Source organism: Lactuca serriola, chromosome 4 (genome assembly GCF_051521515.1).
Source record: "Lactuca serriola cultivar US96UC23 chromosome 4, Lser_US96UC23_V15, whole genome shotgun sequence".
In the NCBI taxonomy this organism is placed as follows: domain Eukaryota; kingdom Viridiplantae; phylum Streptophyta; class Magnoliopsida; order Asterales; family Asteraceae; genus Lactuca; species Lactuca serriola.
This window is the reverse complement of record NC_136411.1, coordinates 394,402,374-394,422,006: the sequence shown is the minus strand read 5'-3', so window position 1 is coordinate 394,422,006 and position 19,633 is coordinate 394,402,374. Positions and strand designations below refer to the sequence as shown.

Genomic DNA, 19,633 nt, shown 5'->3' with positions numbered 1-19,633 from the left:
CATAGACCTAAGGAGTAAGATCGATGATCAAACTCTGTTGGGGACGAATCGGGAGGATGTGGGAAGTGGCATGAACTGATGATGAATCCGCCATTGTTGTGAAGAAGATGGGAGAGATGATGAACAGTAGAATACTTGAAGGTTTTCTTGCTCTCTGAAATATGGGTGCAGTAAAGAGGTAAACAATGGTTGAAGTTACCTTTTATACTGTGGGTAGAGGAGAGAGAAGAATCAGTCCCAAATCTTCGAGGGAAATACGAAGGGTTTTTCGGAACTGATTGATGCGTGACAGTTGGTATCACCGATGATTACGCATGAAAGAGAGTGTCAGTCCCGATTCACACGCCTTCCCATCATGCGTCGTTTTTAAATGAAACGGTTCCACTTCGCACGCCTGGCCTTCAAGCGTCGTTTGAAAATCAAATCGATTGGACTCCCGCCTGAGTCAGCATCTTATCCTTTTAGATTAAACATCATCTTAAAGCAAAATTGACCACGTGGATCAATATTAACCACAACTCCCTTATAACTACAAATCCCATTTAAACATTATGCCTTGTAACTAATGAAACCAAAATTTTGGAAAATCAAAAAGATTTTTGTGCTTAGTGTGTAAAAGAACAAGAAATAAAGCAACACATATGAGGGATTTTGTGATGTTAGTAAAGACACGAAACAAAGGATCTCAGGCACGAATCTCTTCCTTCAAAGTCAAGAGAGACTTTAAAGTGTTTGTATGGTTTCCCGTTGAATAACGATCAGACACTTATTGAGAAGTGTTGAAAGGCTTCTTTTAATCAGACTAATTTGGGTGGCTTTCGCTTCAATTCAGAATTCCTGATCTTGATATAAGACAGAAATCGAACGAAGTACTTGTGAGACCAATGCAATCTATTGAACAAGTAGGTTTGAAATAATTTAAGTGGCTAGATAAAACAGTTTATGTAAAATCTCAAAAAAAAAATTAAAACTGGATTCCAAGGGAAGAAATGTTATAGGACTTAACAATTTCATAGGAATCACACAAAAGGAAATTAGAGATTTGACTTTCCATCCTCATTGATAAATTTGTCAATTCGTTAGTGAAATCTTAGAGCAAAATTGATTGTTCACCGTCAATGCATAGTAGGTATTGAATTGTGGGTTTCACTTAGTACGTAGTGACACGAAGCTAAGATCATAAACACAGAAATTGTGTAACCATAAACCTCAGTGGTAATTTCTGAGAGTCTCAAGGGTTACGTTTATGAAGCGAATGAGATGGAGAAAAGTAGTGTAGATGGTTTAAAGAAACCAAAGTACCTCTGTTGTTAAAATAAAGACCAAGCAGAAAACTCTTATCTCATGTGAGAAGAGAGTCAGGTAGCTCATGATTAGAATAAATATGAAAGCCTAATTGGGAAGACACGGTTTGTATGTACCAAGTCAGTAAGGCTATTATTCAGAATCAGGTGAGGCTTTCGACACATACAGCAGCATGCTTCTAGGGACACTTAACTAATGAAATAATTCCCCACAAACAGCCACACAAAAATATAAGACACAAAACAAAAATTATCGAACTAATAAAAAAAATGTTTTTGGAGTTTTTGATTAAAAAAAATTTAGAATTTTTTATTTAAAAAAAATGAGACACAAAAAAAATTTTGGATCCGAACCCGAGCGTTCGGTCTATTTCGGTTGCAAAAAAAAATAAGTTTGAAAAAGAAAAGAACTTTGAAAATAAGTGAAATGAATTTGAGAAAATGATACAAAAGGTTTACAACCAAATAAACTACCTTAGAGTGATAAGCGAAGATCAGATGATAGGACCGAACCCGAGCGTTCGGTTCATTTCGGTATACCAGAACAAGACCCGAACCCGAGCGTTCGGTTCATTTCGGCACACATGAGACCCGAACCCGAACATTCGGTCTATTTCGCTTCCAACTTTTAATCTTGAGAAGTAGTCTTTGGTACTGACTCCGAATCCATCATCCCTAGCCCTTGTAGAATTTTATTGAAAGATGCTTCAGGAAGAGCTTTGGTGAAGATGTCAGCCAGTTGATCAGTGGTTCGAACAAAGTGAATTTCGATGTTCCCATCTTCCACATAATCCTTAATAAAGTGATACCTCAGTGCTATATGCTTGGTCTTGGAATGTTGCACTGGGTTATGACAGATCCTAATTGCACTTTCTGTATCGCAATATAGCGGGATCTTTTTCATATTGAGTCCATAGTCCCGGAGCTGGCTTTGGATCCAAATCACTTGAGATGTACAGGAGGCAGTTGCGATGTACTCTGCTTCAGTTGTAGACAGAGATACACATGTTTGTTTCTTTGATTGCTAGCTAACCAACTTCCTGTCTAGGAATAGGCAGCCTCAAGTGGTGCTTTTCCTGTCTAAACCTCAACCTCCAAGGTCTGCATCTGAGTAGGCTTGAACAAAGAAACCTGAGTTTGATGGATACCATAAACCGAGAGAGGTGGTTCGTTTCAAATATCGGAGTATGTTTTACACTGCAAGCATATGTGGTTCACGAGGATTCGCCTGAAATCTAGCACAGTAACACACAGAAAACATTATATCAGGCCTGCTAGCAGTGAGGTACATCAAAGAACCAATCATCTGGCGATATAACGTAATATCGACTGCCGGTTTTTCCAAGGATTGTGTGAGCTTGGTGTCGAATGTCATTGGAACTTTAACCTTTGAGTCTCCCATCATGCCAAATTTAGCAAGAAGAGTCTTGGTGTAAGCTTCATGGTTTATAAAGATGCCTTCGGGTCCCTGTCTAATATTTAAACCAAGGAAAAAGTTAATCGGACCCATTGAGCTCATTTCAAATTTAGTCTCCATCAGCTTTCTGAATTCAGCTGTTAAGCTAGGATTCATTGAGCCAAAGATGATATCATCGACATAGATTTGAACAATCATAAGGTGGTTACCTTCCTTCTTACGAAAGAAGGTTGGGTCAACCGAACCTTGTTTGAATTTTGACATCTTTAAAAACTTGGTTAGCGTTTCATACCATGCCCTAGGTGCTTGCTTCAGACTGTAAACCGCCTTGTCCAGAATATAACAGTGATTGGGGTACTTTTCATTAACAAATCCAGGAGGTTGCTCCACGTAAAATGTTTCTTCAAGTTCTCCATTCAGAAAGGCGCATTTCACGTCCATTTGGTAGACCTCAAAGTTCTTGTGTGCAGCACAGGCCAGAAATATTCGAACAGATTCCAGCCTCGCTACCGGAGCAAAAGTTTCCTCATAATCGATTCTTTCTTCCTGGCAATATCCTTTCACCACAAGACGAGCTTTGTTTCGAATCACATTGCCTTCCTTGTCCATTTTATTTCTGAACACCCATTTGAGACCAACAACTGAGGCATCTTTAGGAGTTGGAATGAGGCGCCATACTTTGTTTCTTTCGAACTCGTTGAGTTCATCTTCTATAGCTTGAAGCCAGTCAGAATGATCAAGAGCCGTATTTATTGTCTTCGGTTCAACTTTTGATACGAAAGAATTATACATTCAGAACTCTACTTTGGAGAATAGAGATGTTTGCTTTGCCTTCAGTTGAGATCGGGTGAGGACCTTTTCAGAGACATTACCCACTATCTGAGATACAGGATGATCTCTGGTCCATTTAACAAGAGGAGGATAATTTGGATCATAGGATGGATCCAATTCAGCATTCACCATTTCTTCCAATTCAGATTGACTATCGTCATCTTAGAACATATCGGCATTCTCCCCCTCGACTGATGAGCTTTCCGGTGTAGCTGGACTTTCTGGTGCTACAGAACTTTCGGGTATTGATGAGCTTTCGGGTGCTGTAGAGCTTTCGGGTGGAACTGGAATAGAATTCTCCCCCTCAATTTGTGAGCTCGGTTGTTTTGAATAAGGTGGATTCTCCCCCTCAACTGAAGCACCTTGCTCAGGAGGTTCATTTGGAACTTGTTCTCCTTCACCCATTCGTTTGGCTGCTTCTTCGACAATTTGCTTCAGATGGTCGACCTTGTTATCTGCTGACTTGGCCTCCGAGAGAGTAGCTTTCTCAGGTTCATTGAATAGTTCCACAAACTGATCGAACAGATTAGCAATCGAAGTCGTAACTTGACCAGTTTGAGTAAAAATCTCTCCAATTGCTTCTTCAGTAGCTTTTAGCTTTTTAACGTAGTTATCATCGAAAGTCACATAATATGTTTCTTCGATCTTCCTAGAGCGCTTATTTAAGACCCAGTAAGCTTTTAAAGTAAGAGAATATCCCAGAAAAATTCCTTCATCAGCTTTAACGTCAAACTTGTTACGATGTTCTTTGGAGTTGAAGATGAAGCATCGTGAGCCGAACACATGGAAGAATTTTACGTTTGGCTTCCTGTTATTGATGATCTCATAAGGAGTAAGAGAGAAACGCTTGTTGAGATAAGACCGGTTCTGTGTGAAACACGATGCAGCAATAGCATCAGCCCAGAAATATAACGGAAGAGAAGCGAAACTTAGCATCGTTCGGGCCGCCTCACACAAGGATCGGTTTCGTCTTTCGACAATTCCGTTCTGTTGAGGTGTATAGGGAGCTGAGAAGTTGTGACTGGTTCCTTTTCTGCCAAAAAGTCTTCAAATTCTTTGTTCTTGAACTCCAGTCCATTATCGCTCCTGATGTTGCGAACGACTTTTCTCAGTTGCACTTCAACCTGCTTAATAAACATCTTTAGCTTAGGAGCAGCCTCAGATTTGTGCTTCATAAAGAATACCCATGTAAAACGTGAGAAATCATCAACAATAACAAGAATATACTTGCTACCGCCAATGCTTTCGATAGATGATGGACCACACAAGTCAATGCGAAGCAACTCAAGTGGTTCAACAACTTTTGTGTTTATAATGGATGGGTGACTTTGACGACTTTGCTTCCCCATTTCACACGCAGCACATAAATGTTCTCGATCAAAGCTGAGCAATGGGAGACCCCGAACATGACCTCCTGTGACAAGCTTGTTGATGTCTTTGAAGTTGAGATGTGAGAGCCTTCGGTGCCACAACCAGCTTTCGTCAGAATGAGCTTTGGATAATAGGCATATAGCTGGATTTCCTTTGATTGGTTTGAGATTGAGAGGAAACATTTCGCCTTTGCGTTCTGATTTGAGAATTACCCTTTTTGATTTCTTCTCTATGATTTCTGAACCTTCATCATCAAATGAAACTTTGAGACCGGTGCCTCCTACCAGTTGAGACACACTGATGAGATTATGCTGTAGACCTTCAACATATGCCACCTTTCTTATTGTGAAGTCTCCATTGGTTATCATCCCATAACCCTTTATTGTTCCATAGGAGTTGTTGCCGAATTTGACATTCCCACCATTCTGAAGAGATCGAAACTCCCTTAGCTCCTCCTTCCTCCCTGTCATGTGACGTGAGCAGCCACTGTCAATGTACCATTCTTCGTCGAACTGCTCGTCACTTATAACCTGCAAAAATTAAGCAGATTTAGGAACCCAAAGTTTCTTGGGTCCACGTGAGCCTTTCACAGGAACAGGAATAGTAAGAGAAACATCAATAAGATATGTTCTTTTTATTAATGTTGTTTCATCTTTTCTTTTAATGGTAAACACTTTGATTTTGTTAGGATTAGCAACAGTGGGTTTGGTTTCAGGTTTTGGTGTTCGGGCTTTAGACTGCTTTCGGTCTTCCTGGACAGAGGAAATCTTCGATTTTCTTTTCAGGTTCGTTGATGATTTAGAATTTTGAGCAGGAACAGAATTAGGTTTAGAAGAGGATCGAGAATGAGAAGAATGTGAACGATAGAATTTGGACTTGGAGTCTTTCCTGACTTGAGGTTCTAAGTGACCCGTTTGTTTATGATCATCAGTGGGACCGAACCTGGAACTTCGGTAGCTGTTGATTTCGGGACCAAACTTGTCCTTTCGGTTGTCGTTGTTCTCTGAACCGAACCTGTCCTTTCGGTTGCTTATGCTCTCTGAACCGAACCTGTCCTTTCGGTTCCGTTCCTCATGCGACCTGAAATCCTTTTTCTCTTGCTTTGAATTCTTATCGTGATAGGAGAAATGGGCGTTTTGAGATCGCCAAAACTGCTTTCGCTCTGAGAGGTTCTTTTTGTATCTCAGATTCCTCTGCTGCTTTTGATCTTTCACTTGTTTTGGCTGTTTGTGGATGTTAGCCTTTTGCTTCTGCTTCTTGTCAGCCGGTTCATTTTTCACAGATGATGTTTCACTTGTGGAAGTGACTTCTTCTATAGGAACTTCTTTTGTACCACTAGTGCTTGGCACGTCGAAGTTGTCAGGCTTGTTCAGCGGCTCTGGTACATATCTGCCTTTGGTTTTCCAGGACGTCCGCTCTGACAGACCAACAGTTTCGTCGGCATTATCTATAGGAGCAGACCAGAAAAACTCATCACAGCCATCTACGTTATCTTCATTCACTATGGCAGTGAGTTTGGCTGTTTGATGCTCGGTTACTCCTGTGACCTTGTACACCTGATTTGGTGTTGTTCTCACCTTTTGGTACACAACAGCCTTTTCTTCAAGAATCGGGGACTTATTTTGGGACAAACGAGCGAACTCCACAGAATTTTCAGAAATAAGATTTTTGTGGTTTTCGGGTTCACTCTTGACAAACTCAGAACAGTCGACTACATCCTCTACAAAAATTTCACTCATACCATCGTCCTCATTAAGTTCAGATGCGTTTTCAACATCAATTTTATTTTCTGAACTCAAATTGGCACTCAACGAGTCAAATTTTTGTATAGTTTCAATCCTTAGTTTCAGCTTATCGTTTTCATCCAAAAGGTTTTTCAGCATGTCCTTATGGTCCTTGGACTTTATGAAAGATTCTATTTTGTCCAGACCATACATGTAAGTGGGATTCACATCATCAGACGATACAACACTTTCGCAGTTATATGCTTCAGCATCGATTTCATCCTCCTTAAACTCAAGGAAGGGCAAAATCATGTGATGAATTTTTTGCCCTATTTAACAATTCAGATGTAGTTGAGTGATGTTAGCATAAAGTCGTTTAGCAATCAAACAAAAAACATTTCTCTATTTTAAAAGTTTTAAATTGTCTCTTTGTAAATAAATGTTTTCATCCTTAGACTTTATCAGCTCCGACTCTTTTTTCTCTATCCACATCCTTCACTCCTCACTCTTGGAAGACACCCTGCTTATTTGGTCAGTTAGGTTAGAATTGGTGACCCGTGTTTGAGTTAAACAACTATCCATAGTTGAGATTCTTGATTTTAAGCTATTTAATTCTTTTTCATATGATTTCTGTGGGACTTTGAATGAAATAAAGAGAGATTATACCTTTTTGATCAATTCATCAAGCTCATTGATCTGCACACTGAGAGGTTTTGTTGTGAAGCATAAGTCCTCTCGCTCCTTGGTGTCCTCGTTTCCACCATCAGTATTGTATCCCCTTATGTAAGATACATCAGTCACCACAAAACACTTTCCACTGCTTTCGTCACCTCTTGCAACATATGCCTTTCCATGTGAAGGCTTTCTCACTTCATCATCCTCTACGTCGGTTGACCATACCTGCACGCCACCGAACTCGTCATCCTCTGCCGAACCCTGTATAATAAGAGCATTCATAGAAGGGTTAGTAGCAGCTTTCTTCCTCTTGATCTCTTCCAGCTTTTTCATCAAGACAGCCTCTTCATCTTTTTCCTCATCTTTCTCTGCCATTTTCTTCAGAACACAATCTTTAGCATAATGGTTCCTTCCTCCACAGTAATAGCAGCTAACGCCAGAATCTCCTTCAACTTTCGCCTCTTTCTTTGGTTCCTCTGTCTTCGGCTCCTCCCTTACCTTTTCAGAACTATAGCTTCCCTGCCAATTTCTGTTTTTATTGGTAGGAAACCTCTTCTTGATGAACCTCTTGGGATTGGATACCATCATAGCATAATCTTCTGACGTAAGATCATAGTCCTCTAGGTTCAGATCTTCATCTTCCACTGCATTCTTGCCTTTTGATAGGAGGGCCAAGGACCCCAAACTTGAGACCACATTCTTTTCTTGCATGACAATCTTTTCTTGGGATTTCAGAATTCCCACCAGCTTTGCCAATGAATATGACTTGAACTGCTCATGAGCTTTAACTGTAGACACGACAGCTCTCCATTCAGATCTTAGGCCATTCAAAAAGGTGACCTTCTTTTCAATCAACTTCCTTTCTATATCATGTTTGATCATCTTGCTAAGAAGATGATTGAAGCGATCAAACGTCTGAGTGACAGTTTTATCAGAATTCTGCTTAAATTCACCAAACTCAGACAAAAGCAAGGTCTGAATAGAATGCTCTAAATCTTCATCTGTGGAATACAGCTCTCGCAACCTATCCCAAATTTCTTTAGCGGTACTGCAGGAACTCGCCAACCTAAATGTGTCAGATTGAAGAGCGAATCGGATCAGTCTCAATGCTTTGATGTTGCACTGAAACTTCTCCTTTTCGTCTTGAGCAATGTCTTTAACATCTTTTAACAGATCATTATATTCTTTCTGAGTTTTAATGATCTTGGATGTTCCTGAGTGAGAAAATGGTCCAGACACAATGGCTTCCCAAATAAGATATCCATTATCTTCAGATCCGATGACATAGTCTTCAAAATGATGAGCCCAAACTTCGTAATCTTGGGTGTATAGAATAGGAATCTTCGTCGTTGATCCAATGTTGTTTGAGATGTTGATAGGATTAGATTGAGAATCGTCCATGCTTGATCGTTTAACCTGTTTGAAAGATCAGACTTTTAATATGTAATATTAGGGCAAACGAATAAATAAAGAGATACGTCAATTATGGAGTGACGGCTCAATAAATATCAGTTAATGCGGAATAACCCTAATCGCTTCTTTCATAGAAGAGATGTGTATGAATTACACAGCCTCCTGCTCTGATACCAATTGATGAGTTCGAAAACTCTTTGATCGATTAGATCTTTGTAATAGGTAAATAAATAAAACAGAAACAGTAATGTAAAAAACACAAGTATGGATCTGAATGTGTCGAATGATTTGATTAACTCAATCCTCAGCAGAGCTCGATGAAGAACTTCCACTGTAGAGGATTCTAGGGTTACAAAAGATAAGAACTTGTACGCTATCAAATCTCTATCAATCTTACGTTAAGAATGCATGCAAGCATCTATATATAATAAACCCTAAACAAAACTCACGGATGGACAGGCCCATACCGGAGACAAAACTTGGACTAGCTAACGAGCCCAAAAGACGCAACACTAAACTGGACCTAACAAGACAATTATGTGTTGTCATCACTTCCTAAATCCTCCTTTGATCTTTTTTTTTTTTTGTTAGATGATGTTGGGCCGAGATTTTTGGGCCAAAAGGGATAAGAATGGGTAGTTTGGGTCCATTCTAGGTTTAGTTCAAATTTCTAGAGTCCAATAATGGTTTTCGTCCCATTGGGCCCTTGTGGGTATTTCACGACCCAAATAGTACAAAAGAATGGGTTTATGGTCCATTAGGGTTAATTGGAGTTGTCATGGCTCAATAAGGCCCATTAAAGGTAAAAAAATATTTTAGGCCCATTATGGCCCAAAATGTTAAGTTTTATGAGTGTGGGTCCAATTAGAACCCAATTAGGGTTTCTAGGCCCAAAGTAGTTCAAGTTGAAGGTTTATTGGTCCAAAAGGCCCAATAAGAGGATCCTAGTCCATAATGAACTTGAATCGGGATTTCTAGGGTTTTCAACCCATAGTTGAACATACGAGATGTATTGTATTAGGTTTTGACCTTCATTCAAGAGTTTGGTTTCAAATGGATGACGTTGATTGAACATAGGGTATGATATTCACTTAGAGTACAAGCTTTACAATAGATGATGTTTTCATGAGAATAGAATTTCCTAGCAAAAATGCCAGTTGTGACACTTTTCTTTCTTAAAACACTACCCACATAAACCTTAAGAATTCATCCACAATGACAAGAGTATATTTCTTTCCAACTCTTGACTTAATCAGAATTGGTCCAAAAAGGTCCATATGGAGGAGATGAAGAGGTTTGATGATTGAATAACATGACTTTGGTTTAAACGAAGACTTGGTTTTCATCCCCTTTTTCACACGCTGAGCACACTTTATCCTTGACAAATTGCGTATTAGGAATTCCTCTCACAAGTTGATTCCCTGCAATCTTTGAGATATTCTTGAAATTCAGATGCAATAGCCTTTTGTGCCATAGCCAATTTAGATGATACTTAGCACAAGAGAAGAAGCAATGACGAAGAGAATTGTCAGCAGAAAACGTATCAAGAACATAGATGTCATTTTATCAATTTGCAGTAAGAACACTGATGCTCTTTTGATCAATAACTTTTCCTTCTTTTTTGTTAAAGATAAATTTATAGCCAGCATCACACAGTTGACTAACAGAGATGAGATTATACTGAAGACCTTTCACATAAGATACATTCTTGAAAACCATAGAATTGCACTTGATGAATCCATATCCCTTTGTAGTTCCCTTGCCATTATTGCCATATGTAACTGAGTGACCATCCTTCTTTATAAAATCTTTCATGAGAGATTTATATCCTGTCATATGTCTTGAGCAGCCGTTATCTAATTACCAAATATGCTTTTTACCCTAAAACTAAGATGTACAGTAAGAAAAAAATATACACTAAATATACACTGACCCATTTGTAAAGGATCACTAAGAAAATATGTTATAACAATCATCAGGAAGACAGTTCAATGAGTTTCCCTTTTTGATCCACTTTATCATTTCAAGTAATCATATTATTAGCACAAGCAATGTTCTTTTCAAAAGAGCACTCGCTGACTTTGTGAGAGGGATCAATACATCGATAACAAACTTTAATTCCAAGATTCTTTCCTTTAACATTAGATTTTGAATTCTTTTCAATTGCTGAATCTGAAGGTTTAAGAGTTCATGATTTAACTCTGGAACAATAAGTGTTATCAGTGGTATGCCCATATACAACCTTATCATGAGACTCATGATCATTTGAAAAGTCATTAGGGGTAGAAGGATTTGAATGATCTTCAGGTTCATAATTGCTAACTGGTCACTAAGGAAACATGCTAAAAATTTCGTCTACAAAATGAAATTCACCATTACATATAGGAAACTTTAGAAAAGTCTTAGTAGAGGGAAGAACATACTCACGATGTGAAGGTTGGAGAGAAGGATCGAGAGTAGAGAGTTTAGTAACACATTTAGTAATACTGTTAGAATCAGCAGAGCAATGAGTATTGATTAGGAGTTGATTTATAAAGTGAGAACTCACAATTTGACTTTGAAAATCTTCCTTTAAGGGCATCTCCAACCCACCCCCATACTCCATTTCTTCCCCCATTTCTCCCCCCATTCTTCTCCAACCCTACCCCATTTCCACCTCCATTTTTGGAGATATGAATAGTATTCCCCCATATATGGGGGAATACTATTCATATCTCCAAAAATGGAGGTGAAGTTTGGTTGTCAATTTTAGTCCCTCTCATTTTTATTTTATACATTTCTAGTTTATTTTATCTACTAATTATAATTTAAATGCAATATTTAATATTTATAATATCATGTTGTATACTAATTTATATTAATTAATCATAAATATAGAGTTTAATTAGTAGAGGGGTGTATTTGACAATATATATAAGTTATAAAAATGGAATATTCCAAAAATATACTTTTTGGGGTAAAAAATGGGGTAGAAATGGAGTAGGGTTGGAGATGAAACACTGTTTACTCCATTTTTTACTCCATTTATAGGAGAAAAAATGGAGATGGGTTGGAGATGGTCTAAGCAATCAGCTTTATAAAAGGTTTGTTTAGTTTCGATTTTGGTTAAAGAAATAACACCTTCTATATCACCTCCAAGAATTTCTTACACTGATCTGGAATTTGAGCATTAATAATTCTTGTGACATTAAAGTCAAAGGTTGCCCAAAATTTCAAAATAAGTGGAGTGCGATTAGCCTGATTAACATCTTTTTCTTTTTCAGTGTGAAGAAAATTATTGGTAAGCGGGATACAAGTGTTTTCTTTTTATAAAATAGAAAGAGATTTTTTTAGAGAAAGGAATTTTTTTTCTTTAAGAATCCTTATCTCAAGACTGAGAGAATTTTTTTTCTTTATTTGATATCAATAAATTGAAATGTAAGAGATCGATCGTGTCATTTTTTTAATATTATCAGTAAAAGAGAGATTAACATGATTGTTTACCTGATACGCTGATGCATCGTCCCATTCTAACTTGACTTTATCACCGGTATGAGGAGAAGCGGCGTTAAGGATCCCAAGGTTGTCATGTGAAGTGTTAGCGTGAGATTCAATCGTCTAAAGAGTTTTCCTTTTCAAAACAGATGATAGATTGGTCATCATCTCTTGAGCAGTTTTGGACCAACGATTGACCGAGAGAGGGAATGAATTTCCAATAGCAATTCTAGCTTTTACATCAAGATTCAACATCCTTTTCTCTTCCTTCTTATAAAACGGAACAGACTTCCCTTTCATCTTACTGCCAGAAGCACCAATATTCGATGATTGATGGCATCGAGCATATCGAAGTCCATGAACTCTAGAACTTTCATGGCCATTGATTTCCAATCAGAGAAATTGCATTGATCAAACGAATAAATCTTGTTACAAACAGATGACTTAGGAATGAAGGAAGTCAACATGATTGCTTGAGTGTATCACAAACCTGCTCTGATACCAATTGAAGGTTTGTATTTGATTGGATACACTTCAAGTATGAACAAGAAAAGAAAAACTAATCTAAGAAAAATAATCAACATAAAGTAAATAACACAAAAGTTCTCAAATTGTTCCTTTGACCAAGAAAAGAGGTTTTGTCTTCACCAAGAAGACGAGTTTATCACAAAGACGATTGACACAATGCCACGATCACTAATCTATGACTACTACATTAGGTTTTCCCTAATGTTGTATATATACTAATCTATACATGTATATCCCTTGATTGAGGGGATTGCGTCTAATCTATACTAATGATCATATCCTTATCACCAAGATTACGGATATGATATCTATTCTATATTTATCTATAATAACTACCTAATATACAAAAGATTACAATCGGACAACTATACTAAAGTTGACATTTTTAAACTTGAGATGTCGGCGTTGATGACTTGTAGACGTTAACGCTGATAGATCAGCATATCATGTGTTTGACTCATCAGATCATAAGGTGTGACCTTACACAGAGTAATCCAACTGTGAGGTTGTAGACCTATCATGCAATATGTATATTTGTTTGGTTGTATGTGGTAATTTGGAGGAACTCACTAAGCTTTGGCTTACAATTTAAGTTTTATATTTCAGGTACTTATGATGATCGGGGCAAGGTGAAGGCTTGATCAGACACATCCTTCAGTTTTTATGAGATTTGATTTTGGGATACTCTGATTTTTGAATTTGACACTTTGGAAACTATGTTCGTAAACATTTATGGTTTTTAGTTGTTTTCAAAAAAAATGAAAATTCTACCTTGATTTTTGGGATGTTACATGATAAGTGATTATAATTCGATTAGTCTTATTGGGTGTATTTATGGAATCATATGTAAGATCCTATCGCTCAAAATGAAGAAAGTCATGGGGCACTGTATTGACAAGGTGCAATCAGCATATGTTGAGGGTAGGAACATACTTGGCAAACCTCTTGTGGTGAATGAAATTTGTTCATGGGAAAAAAATACTAAAAAGAATATTCTTTTACTTAAGTTGGATTTTGATAAGGCATTCGAATAAATTAATTGGGATTTCCTCGATACGTATCTTATGCACATGGGATTCAGAAATAATATGAGACTATGGTTAAAAGGATGCCTTGAATCATCAAATTATCAGCACTTGTTAATGGCAGCCTAATTGGAGAATTCACGATATCCAAAGGATTCAAACAAGGAGAACCGCTCTCCCCACTCCTTTTCATTGTAGCTATGGACGGCCTAAGTGTTACGATGAGATCCGCTTGTGACATAAGTATCTTTCATGGCATTAATCTGCCAAATGGGGGCCCATCGACCTCTCATCTACTATATGCAGATGACACTCTATTTCTTGGAAAATGGCTGAAACAAAATATAAATAATCTAGCTCGAATCCTACATTGTTTCCATGTCTCATCGGGACTCGGAATTACCTTTAACAAATCAAGAGTCTTTGGATTTGGAACTGATATGCAAGAGGTTTCAAACTGGTTTGACCTCTTGGATGTGAACCCGCCTCCTCCCCTTCACTTACCTATGGGTCCCGTTGGAGCCAACATGAACTTCAAGAAGAATTAGAAACCGGTCATGGATAGATGCCAATCCAAACTATCAAAGCGGAAGTCTAAAACCCTCTCCCATGGTGGCAGATTGACTCGTATAAAATCAGTCTTAGGTAACCTTCCAACATACTACCTTTCATTATTTGTGGCCCCCGAGGGCATTATTGAAACATTAGAAAAAACTAAGGAATGAGTTCCTTTGGGGTGGTTCGGATGAAAAGAAAGTGATACACTAGATCTCGTGGGATAAGGTGGTCGCTTCCAAGGAATCGGGTGGATTAAGTGTTGGTACAATCAAAACCCTAAACATCTCTCTAATAATGAAATGGTGGTGAAAGTTAAGAACCGAGCTTGATCATCTATGGGTTGCAGTCATCACAAGTTTGCATAATCTCCGGACGAAACCTGATGAGTGTTACTTAATGAAGTCATTGATATCATAGGAATAAGTAATGATCTCAAAAAAAAAAAAAAATAAAATAAAATAAAATAAAATCGTGTCACCACAATGTTATCCAAACAATCAGTCACCAATGGGGTTACTTGGAGGTGTGGACTAACCCCAGATGGATCATTCACAGTGAATGCCCTCAGGAAAAGATGGGATTACCACCCCCTCTACAATGATAACTTCCATTGGCTCAAAGAAATCCCACTGAAAGTTTCATGCTTCATATGGAGAGAAAAATTAGGCAAAATCCCAGCCGCATTGGAGCTCTCAAAAAGAGGGGTAAATTTAGACATATTAACATGTAGGATGTATGATGAAACAAAAGAATGTGTTAATCACGTTATTGTGAAGTGCTCTTATGCAACGATGATCATGGAAGGAATAATGAGGTGGTGTAAAGTGAACGTGAATATGGAAGACTTTCATACGGTGATTAATGTCCTGGATTTCGCTGCTAGGTGGGTATCATGCCTAATAAGGAGGAAGATATTTCTGCCAATATGCTATGGTACATTATGAAGCAATTGAAAAGCAATGAATGACAGAGTTTTCAAAAAAAAATCGGCTACCACCTAATAAAATCATTGATATTGTCAAATTTGTAACTTTCCTTTGGGTGAAGAACACGGAAAACAAGATGGAGTTGATATGTGCAGAATATTCTTAATGCCATTTTCTTAATGTGTAATCTATATTTATGTTTCTATTTTCCTATTAAATTTGGTTTCTTGTATCGCTAGTGACTTGTGGCTTTTTACTTTTTCTCTTGTTTTTTATTTTTTATTATAATTTTATTGGCTGGTTCCAAAAAAACCTATTAAAAAGACATTAATGATAAAATATTTTTAATTTTCAGACATTAATGAACATAAAAACAAATTTAAGATATAATCGCTAATAATCAACAAAGGTTTTTGTATCAATATCCCTTAGAAAAAAAAAGAGTTGATTAGCATGTGTAGCCTTAAATGAAAATTATTTAAATGCGGATACGTTAAGTATAAATATTTTTCAAGTTTTTTATAAAATGCAACATAAGTTTTTCTACCTTATATTATAAAAATGTTTAATTACAAGAGAAAACTAACATTTTGACACATTTTTTGAGAAAAAAAAAAAAAAAGAACTACCATTCTATTTCTTTTTAAATTTTAACCACAAAAAATGCATGTTAACCTATGAAATTGTAAAAGAAAAAAGAAACCATAAACTTAATATCTAGACTAAAAAAATGTTCGAAAAAGAAAGAATCAAAACTAACTCATGTTAAAAATAACTAAGAATAGATTATGAAACCCTAAAAAAGATTTTTTTTTAAAAAAAGAAATAAGGTCCTACCGAGATTTGAACTCGGGTTACTGGATTCAGAGTCCAATGTCCTAACCACTAGACCATAGGACCAAGTTGAACAATATTCGGAAATCAAACATTAAGAATAATAAAATTTCCTTTTCATCGCCTCTAATGAATAGCATTTATAGGACAGTAGTTTAGGTATCGAAAGATGCATTTCACAATTAAATGAATATATTTTTATAATTCATATATCATATCAAATATTATATTTTTTTTTATGTAAAGTAAAATGCTTTTAGACTAAGTTGCGACTATTTTAGATTTCATTAAAACCATCTACATCGGTACAAGACTACTAATCTTTCAAAGGTGTCACATAATCTTTTATAATTACCACTTTATTAATTTATAACTTTAAATATGTTCAAAATATATTATAATTATTATGTATTATATATGCATGTGTGTGGTATAACATAACACATTTAAAACTATACGTCATAATTGATAAAGTAAAGGATGGTCTCGCTTATTTATTGTTGCAAGGCTTTCGGCCGTTGCAATAACTTAGCCAACGTGGCTTTCAAAGACTGTCCAGGTGGCATTGCAAGGTAATTGAAAGCACCCGATGTGGGTGCTCTAAGCCACTTGTATTTAGAGGTGATCATTGCAATTATATACCTTTTTTTTAAAAAAAAAAAAAAATGGAATCAGAACTGTTGGTTAATATGACTGATTTTGGTTCTAATTTTTTTGTAATCGTAACCTGTTGATATCCCGATCTTGATGACACCCACCATTTTTAGATTAAATATATTTTAGAAGTTTAAGATAATAAATACTAACTTTAATAATCAAGATCTTGGATTATTGGTTATTAGCACTGATATAAAGTATTTATCGCATAATTCATAAATATTTATCATAATTCATAAGAACAAGATGGGATTTACGAGATTTTGTCCTAATATGTAATTCCATAAACCTCATATTATTAAAGTAGGACATGCAGACAAAAACGAGAGACAAAATGTGAAGAAGGAAAGTCAAGGGTCTAATTACTTTTATTCAAAGTATTATTTAAGATACTTTTTCTAAATAACTATATGTTCTTTTTCTTAATTATATTTACATGCCTTCTAAAATGCATAAACAGGAAAATAACTCCTTTTATCCTAATCAATAAATCATCACTTTGGTTCAAAATAACTTCTTTTATGGCAATTTATGATAGTCGTAGATTTTATAACTTTTCTACCGGTGTTGTTGGCTATGGTGGTCTCTAAGAATTGGGTGATGCTTTAATATCGTTTTGTCCCACTTAACCATTTGGGTTGTAATGACTTGCTAAAATATGTGAAAAATATAATGAGTTCCCATTAATACATATTCAAATCTTGATACTATTCGGTCCATATAACAATGGAGGTTCAACTACAATGACTCCAGGATATATGACAATGACTCATGTTCGTAACAGATGATTAGTAGGTAACATGGTTCTAAAAGGCGTCAAAATGTGTCATGACGCAAATCGTGGTGTAGCTGTTAGGAAAACATTCAAACAAGTTTGTTAAACATGATGCTCAAATAATGTGTCAAAAGGTACCTTATCGCGTTATGGTGTGAGTTTTTTTTCAAGGCGTGCGTTTTTCATTTTTGTTTTGTTGTTTTCTTATCGGGCCTAAAATAATTGAGTTTTTGTTAACTTTTTAATATTAAGTGTTAATATAACACCTCTAAAAGCTTGATTTATTTAATATAATTCTATAATTATGTGAATTGTCTTTTTTAATATATATAAAATTGTCACGCCTTGAAAAATGGCCTGACTCGTCATAATTTAAGGTTTGATATTGCCGTCAAGTCATGTCTCACATCATTTAGAACCTTGGTCCGTACACAAAAATTGGCTCGGCTACCCTCATTATGAAAGTTCCTTTTCCAAAAGAAAAAAATTGTTGTTTTGTACCACTTCAGGTGACAAGGCCGTTTATGATCAAAGACGATGTTTTGCTCAACATTAGTGCCTACATTGTTGCATCAACTTGAAGTTGTTTCAATTTCAAGTTTTCAACCTTAAAAGGCTAATCAAGACTCATCCTATACATCCAAAGTTCGTCATCTTAGTTTGCCATTGTAGTGTTTGTTTCACCATATCTAATGACTTGATATTGGTGTCTTTTGTTGTTTTTATATATTGTTATTTTTATATATTTATTATCGTTGTTAATAAAAAAACATGTCGTTAAAAATAAAACAAAATATAGATAATAAACTAAAACTAGTAAGTTTAAAGTCAAAATATCAACTTATAAACTAAAATTTAATAAGTTTGCAGTAAAATTTAATCTTGGGTTGAAAAATAATGTAGAAGATAAGTTTTAATGTTGGGTTAGAACAATTTATTACATCAATTATAATAATATTCCTTTTATACATTATTTACTAATATTTTGTTTCAAAAAAATTATCATTCATTACAACAATTATTGTTTCATCGAGAAATTATTAACAATGAAGAATATGGTTTAAAAAGTTATTTTACTTTTCTGGTTCTTTCTTACGAAACAAATAATTTAATCCCAAGATAATAAACAACTTTATCCACACATTAATCAAATAATCAATTTCTTATCATCTTATGACACCAATAAGAAAGAAAACTATTGAAGTAAAGAAAAAAATATGAACTAAAGAACTTTCTGCGATAACTATTTCATGAGTAATCAATCATATATGTATGTGTACATGTCTAATCTAAGCTATTAAAAATCCTAAAACAAAATAAAACAATCAGAATAAAATAAGCTAAAATTAATGGAAACATAACAAAATAAAAAGATCTTACGAACTCAATTGGAACTTCCAGAATTTGGAAATACTTTGAAAAACGAATCAATATCTGGTGAAGTAAAAAACTCCATGTTTCCATTGTTATGACACGTAGACACCGGCCGGCGCTTCCTCGGCGGCGGCGGACAGGGCAATACCTCCGGTATCCTCGATTGATTAGAGGTCGGAGTTGTTGAACCAGATTTGGAGTTCTCATCGTCTTCCTTGTTGGAGATCTTCGTAGAAATCGATTTCAAAGGAGCACGTAAGGTGATTCCAGCAATCATCCATTTATTTCCTTCTTTAGAATCTCCATCTGCTTGATGCTTTTTCGAAAATCCCATACCTAGAATCGAATAAATGAGCTTTTGAAGCGATGGAATCACACTTTTGGGAGATGATTACTTGATTAGAAGCCAAAAACACTGATGAGAATATACGCCCAATTTGATGCTTTGAATGGAGGCGGCAAAAAAAGATGGAGACAGAGAGAGAAAGGTGAGGATATAAATGAGAGACGTAAGCAAATTGCTTAGGATTCTTTCTGGGCGCATAATTGAGGAGGGATTTTCAGCTGCCCGTAATTTGTCGGGCAGGAGGGCAGCATGACATTCGAGTAAAATTTTAGAGTTTTCGCGCCAATTTTTATTAACGGCTCCTTTTCCCGCGTTAAAGCTATCGGGTTTTATTTTTTACTGTTTTACCCGCTCTTCTTGGCCTGTCAGCCATTTAATGATGGTTCGTAGTTGGTTTGGCT

At 36.2% G+C, this 19,633-nt stretch overlaps 1 protein-coding gene and 1 non-coding gene across 2 annotated transcripts; both read right to left on the bottom strand.

Annotated features, from left to right (window-relative positions):
* Window positions 1-16,074: 16,074 nt before the first annotated feature.
* Window positions 16,075-16,146, bottom strand: TRNAQ-CUG (transfer RNA glutamine (anticodon CUG)). Its single transcript has one exon. It is a non-coding gene; the product is annotated as a tRNA-Gln (tRNA).
* Window positions 16,147-18,730: 2,584 nt separating this feature from the next.
* LOC145100828 (cyclin-dependent protein kinase inhibitor SMR6-like) lies at window positions 18,731-19,413 on the bottom strand. Its single transcript, XM_079037956.1, has one exon. It carries the CDS (start codon window positions 19,218-19,220, stop codon window positions 18,897-18,899), a length of 324 nt encoding a protein of 107 aa, XP_078894082.1. The 5' UTR covers window positions 19,221-19,413; the 3' UTR covers window positions 18,731-18,896.
* Window positions 19,414-19,633: the final 220 nt, after the last annotated feature.

Bases quoted from the DNA above. Each gene is read 5' to 3' on its own strand.
- LOC145100828 (XM_079037956.1), bottom strand. From the start codon at position 19,220: ATGGGATTTTCGAAAAAGCATCAAGCAGATGGAGATTCTAAAGAAGGA.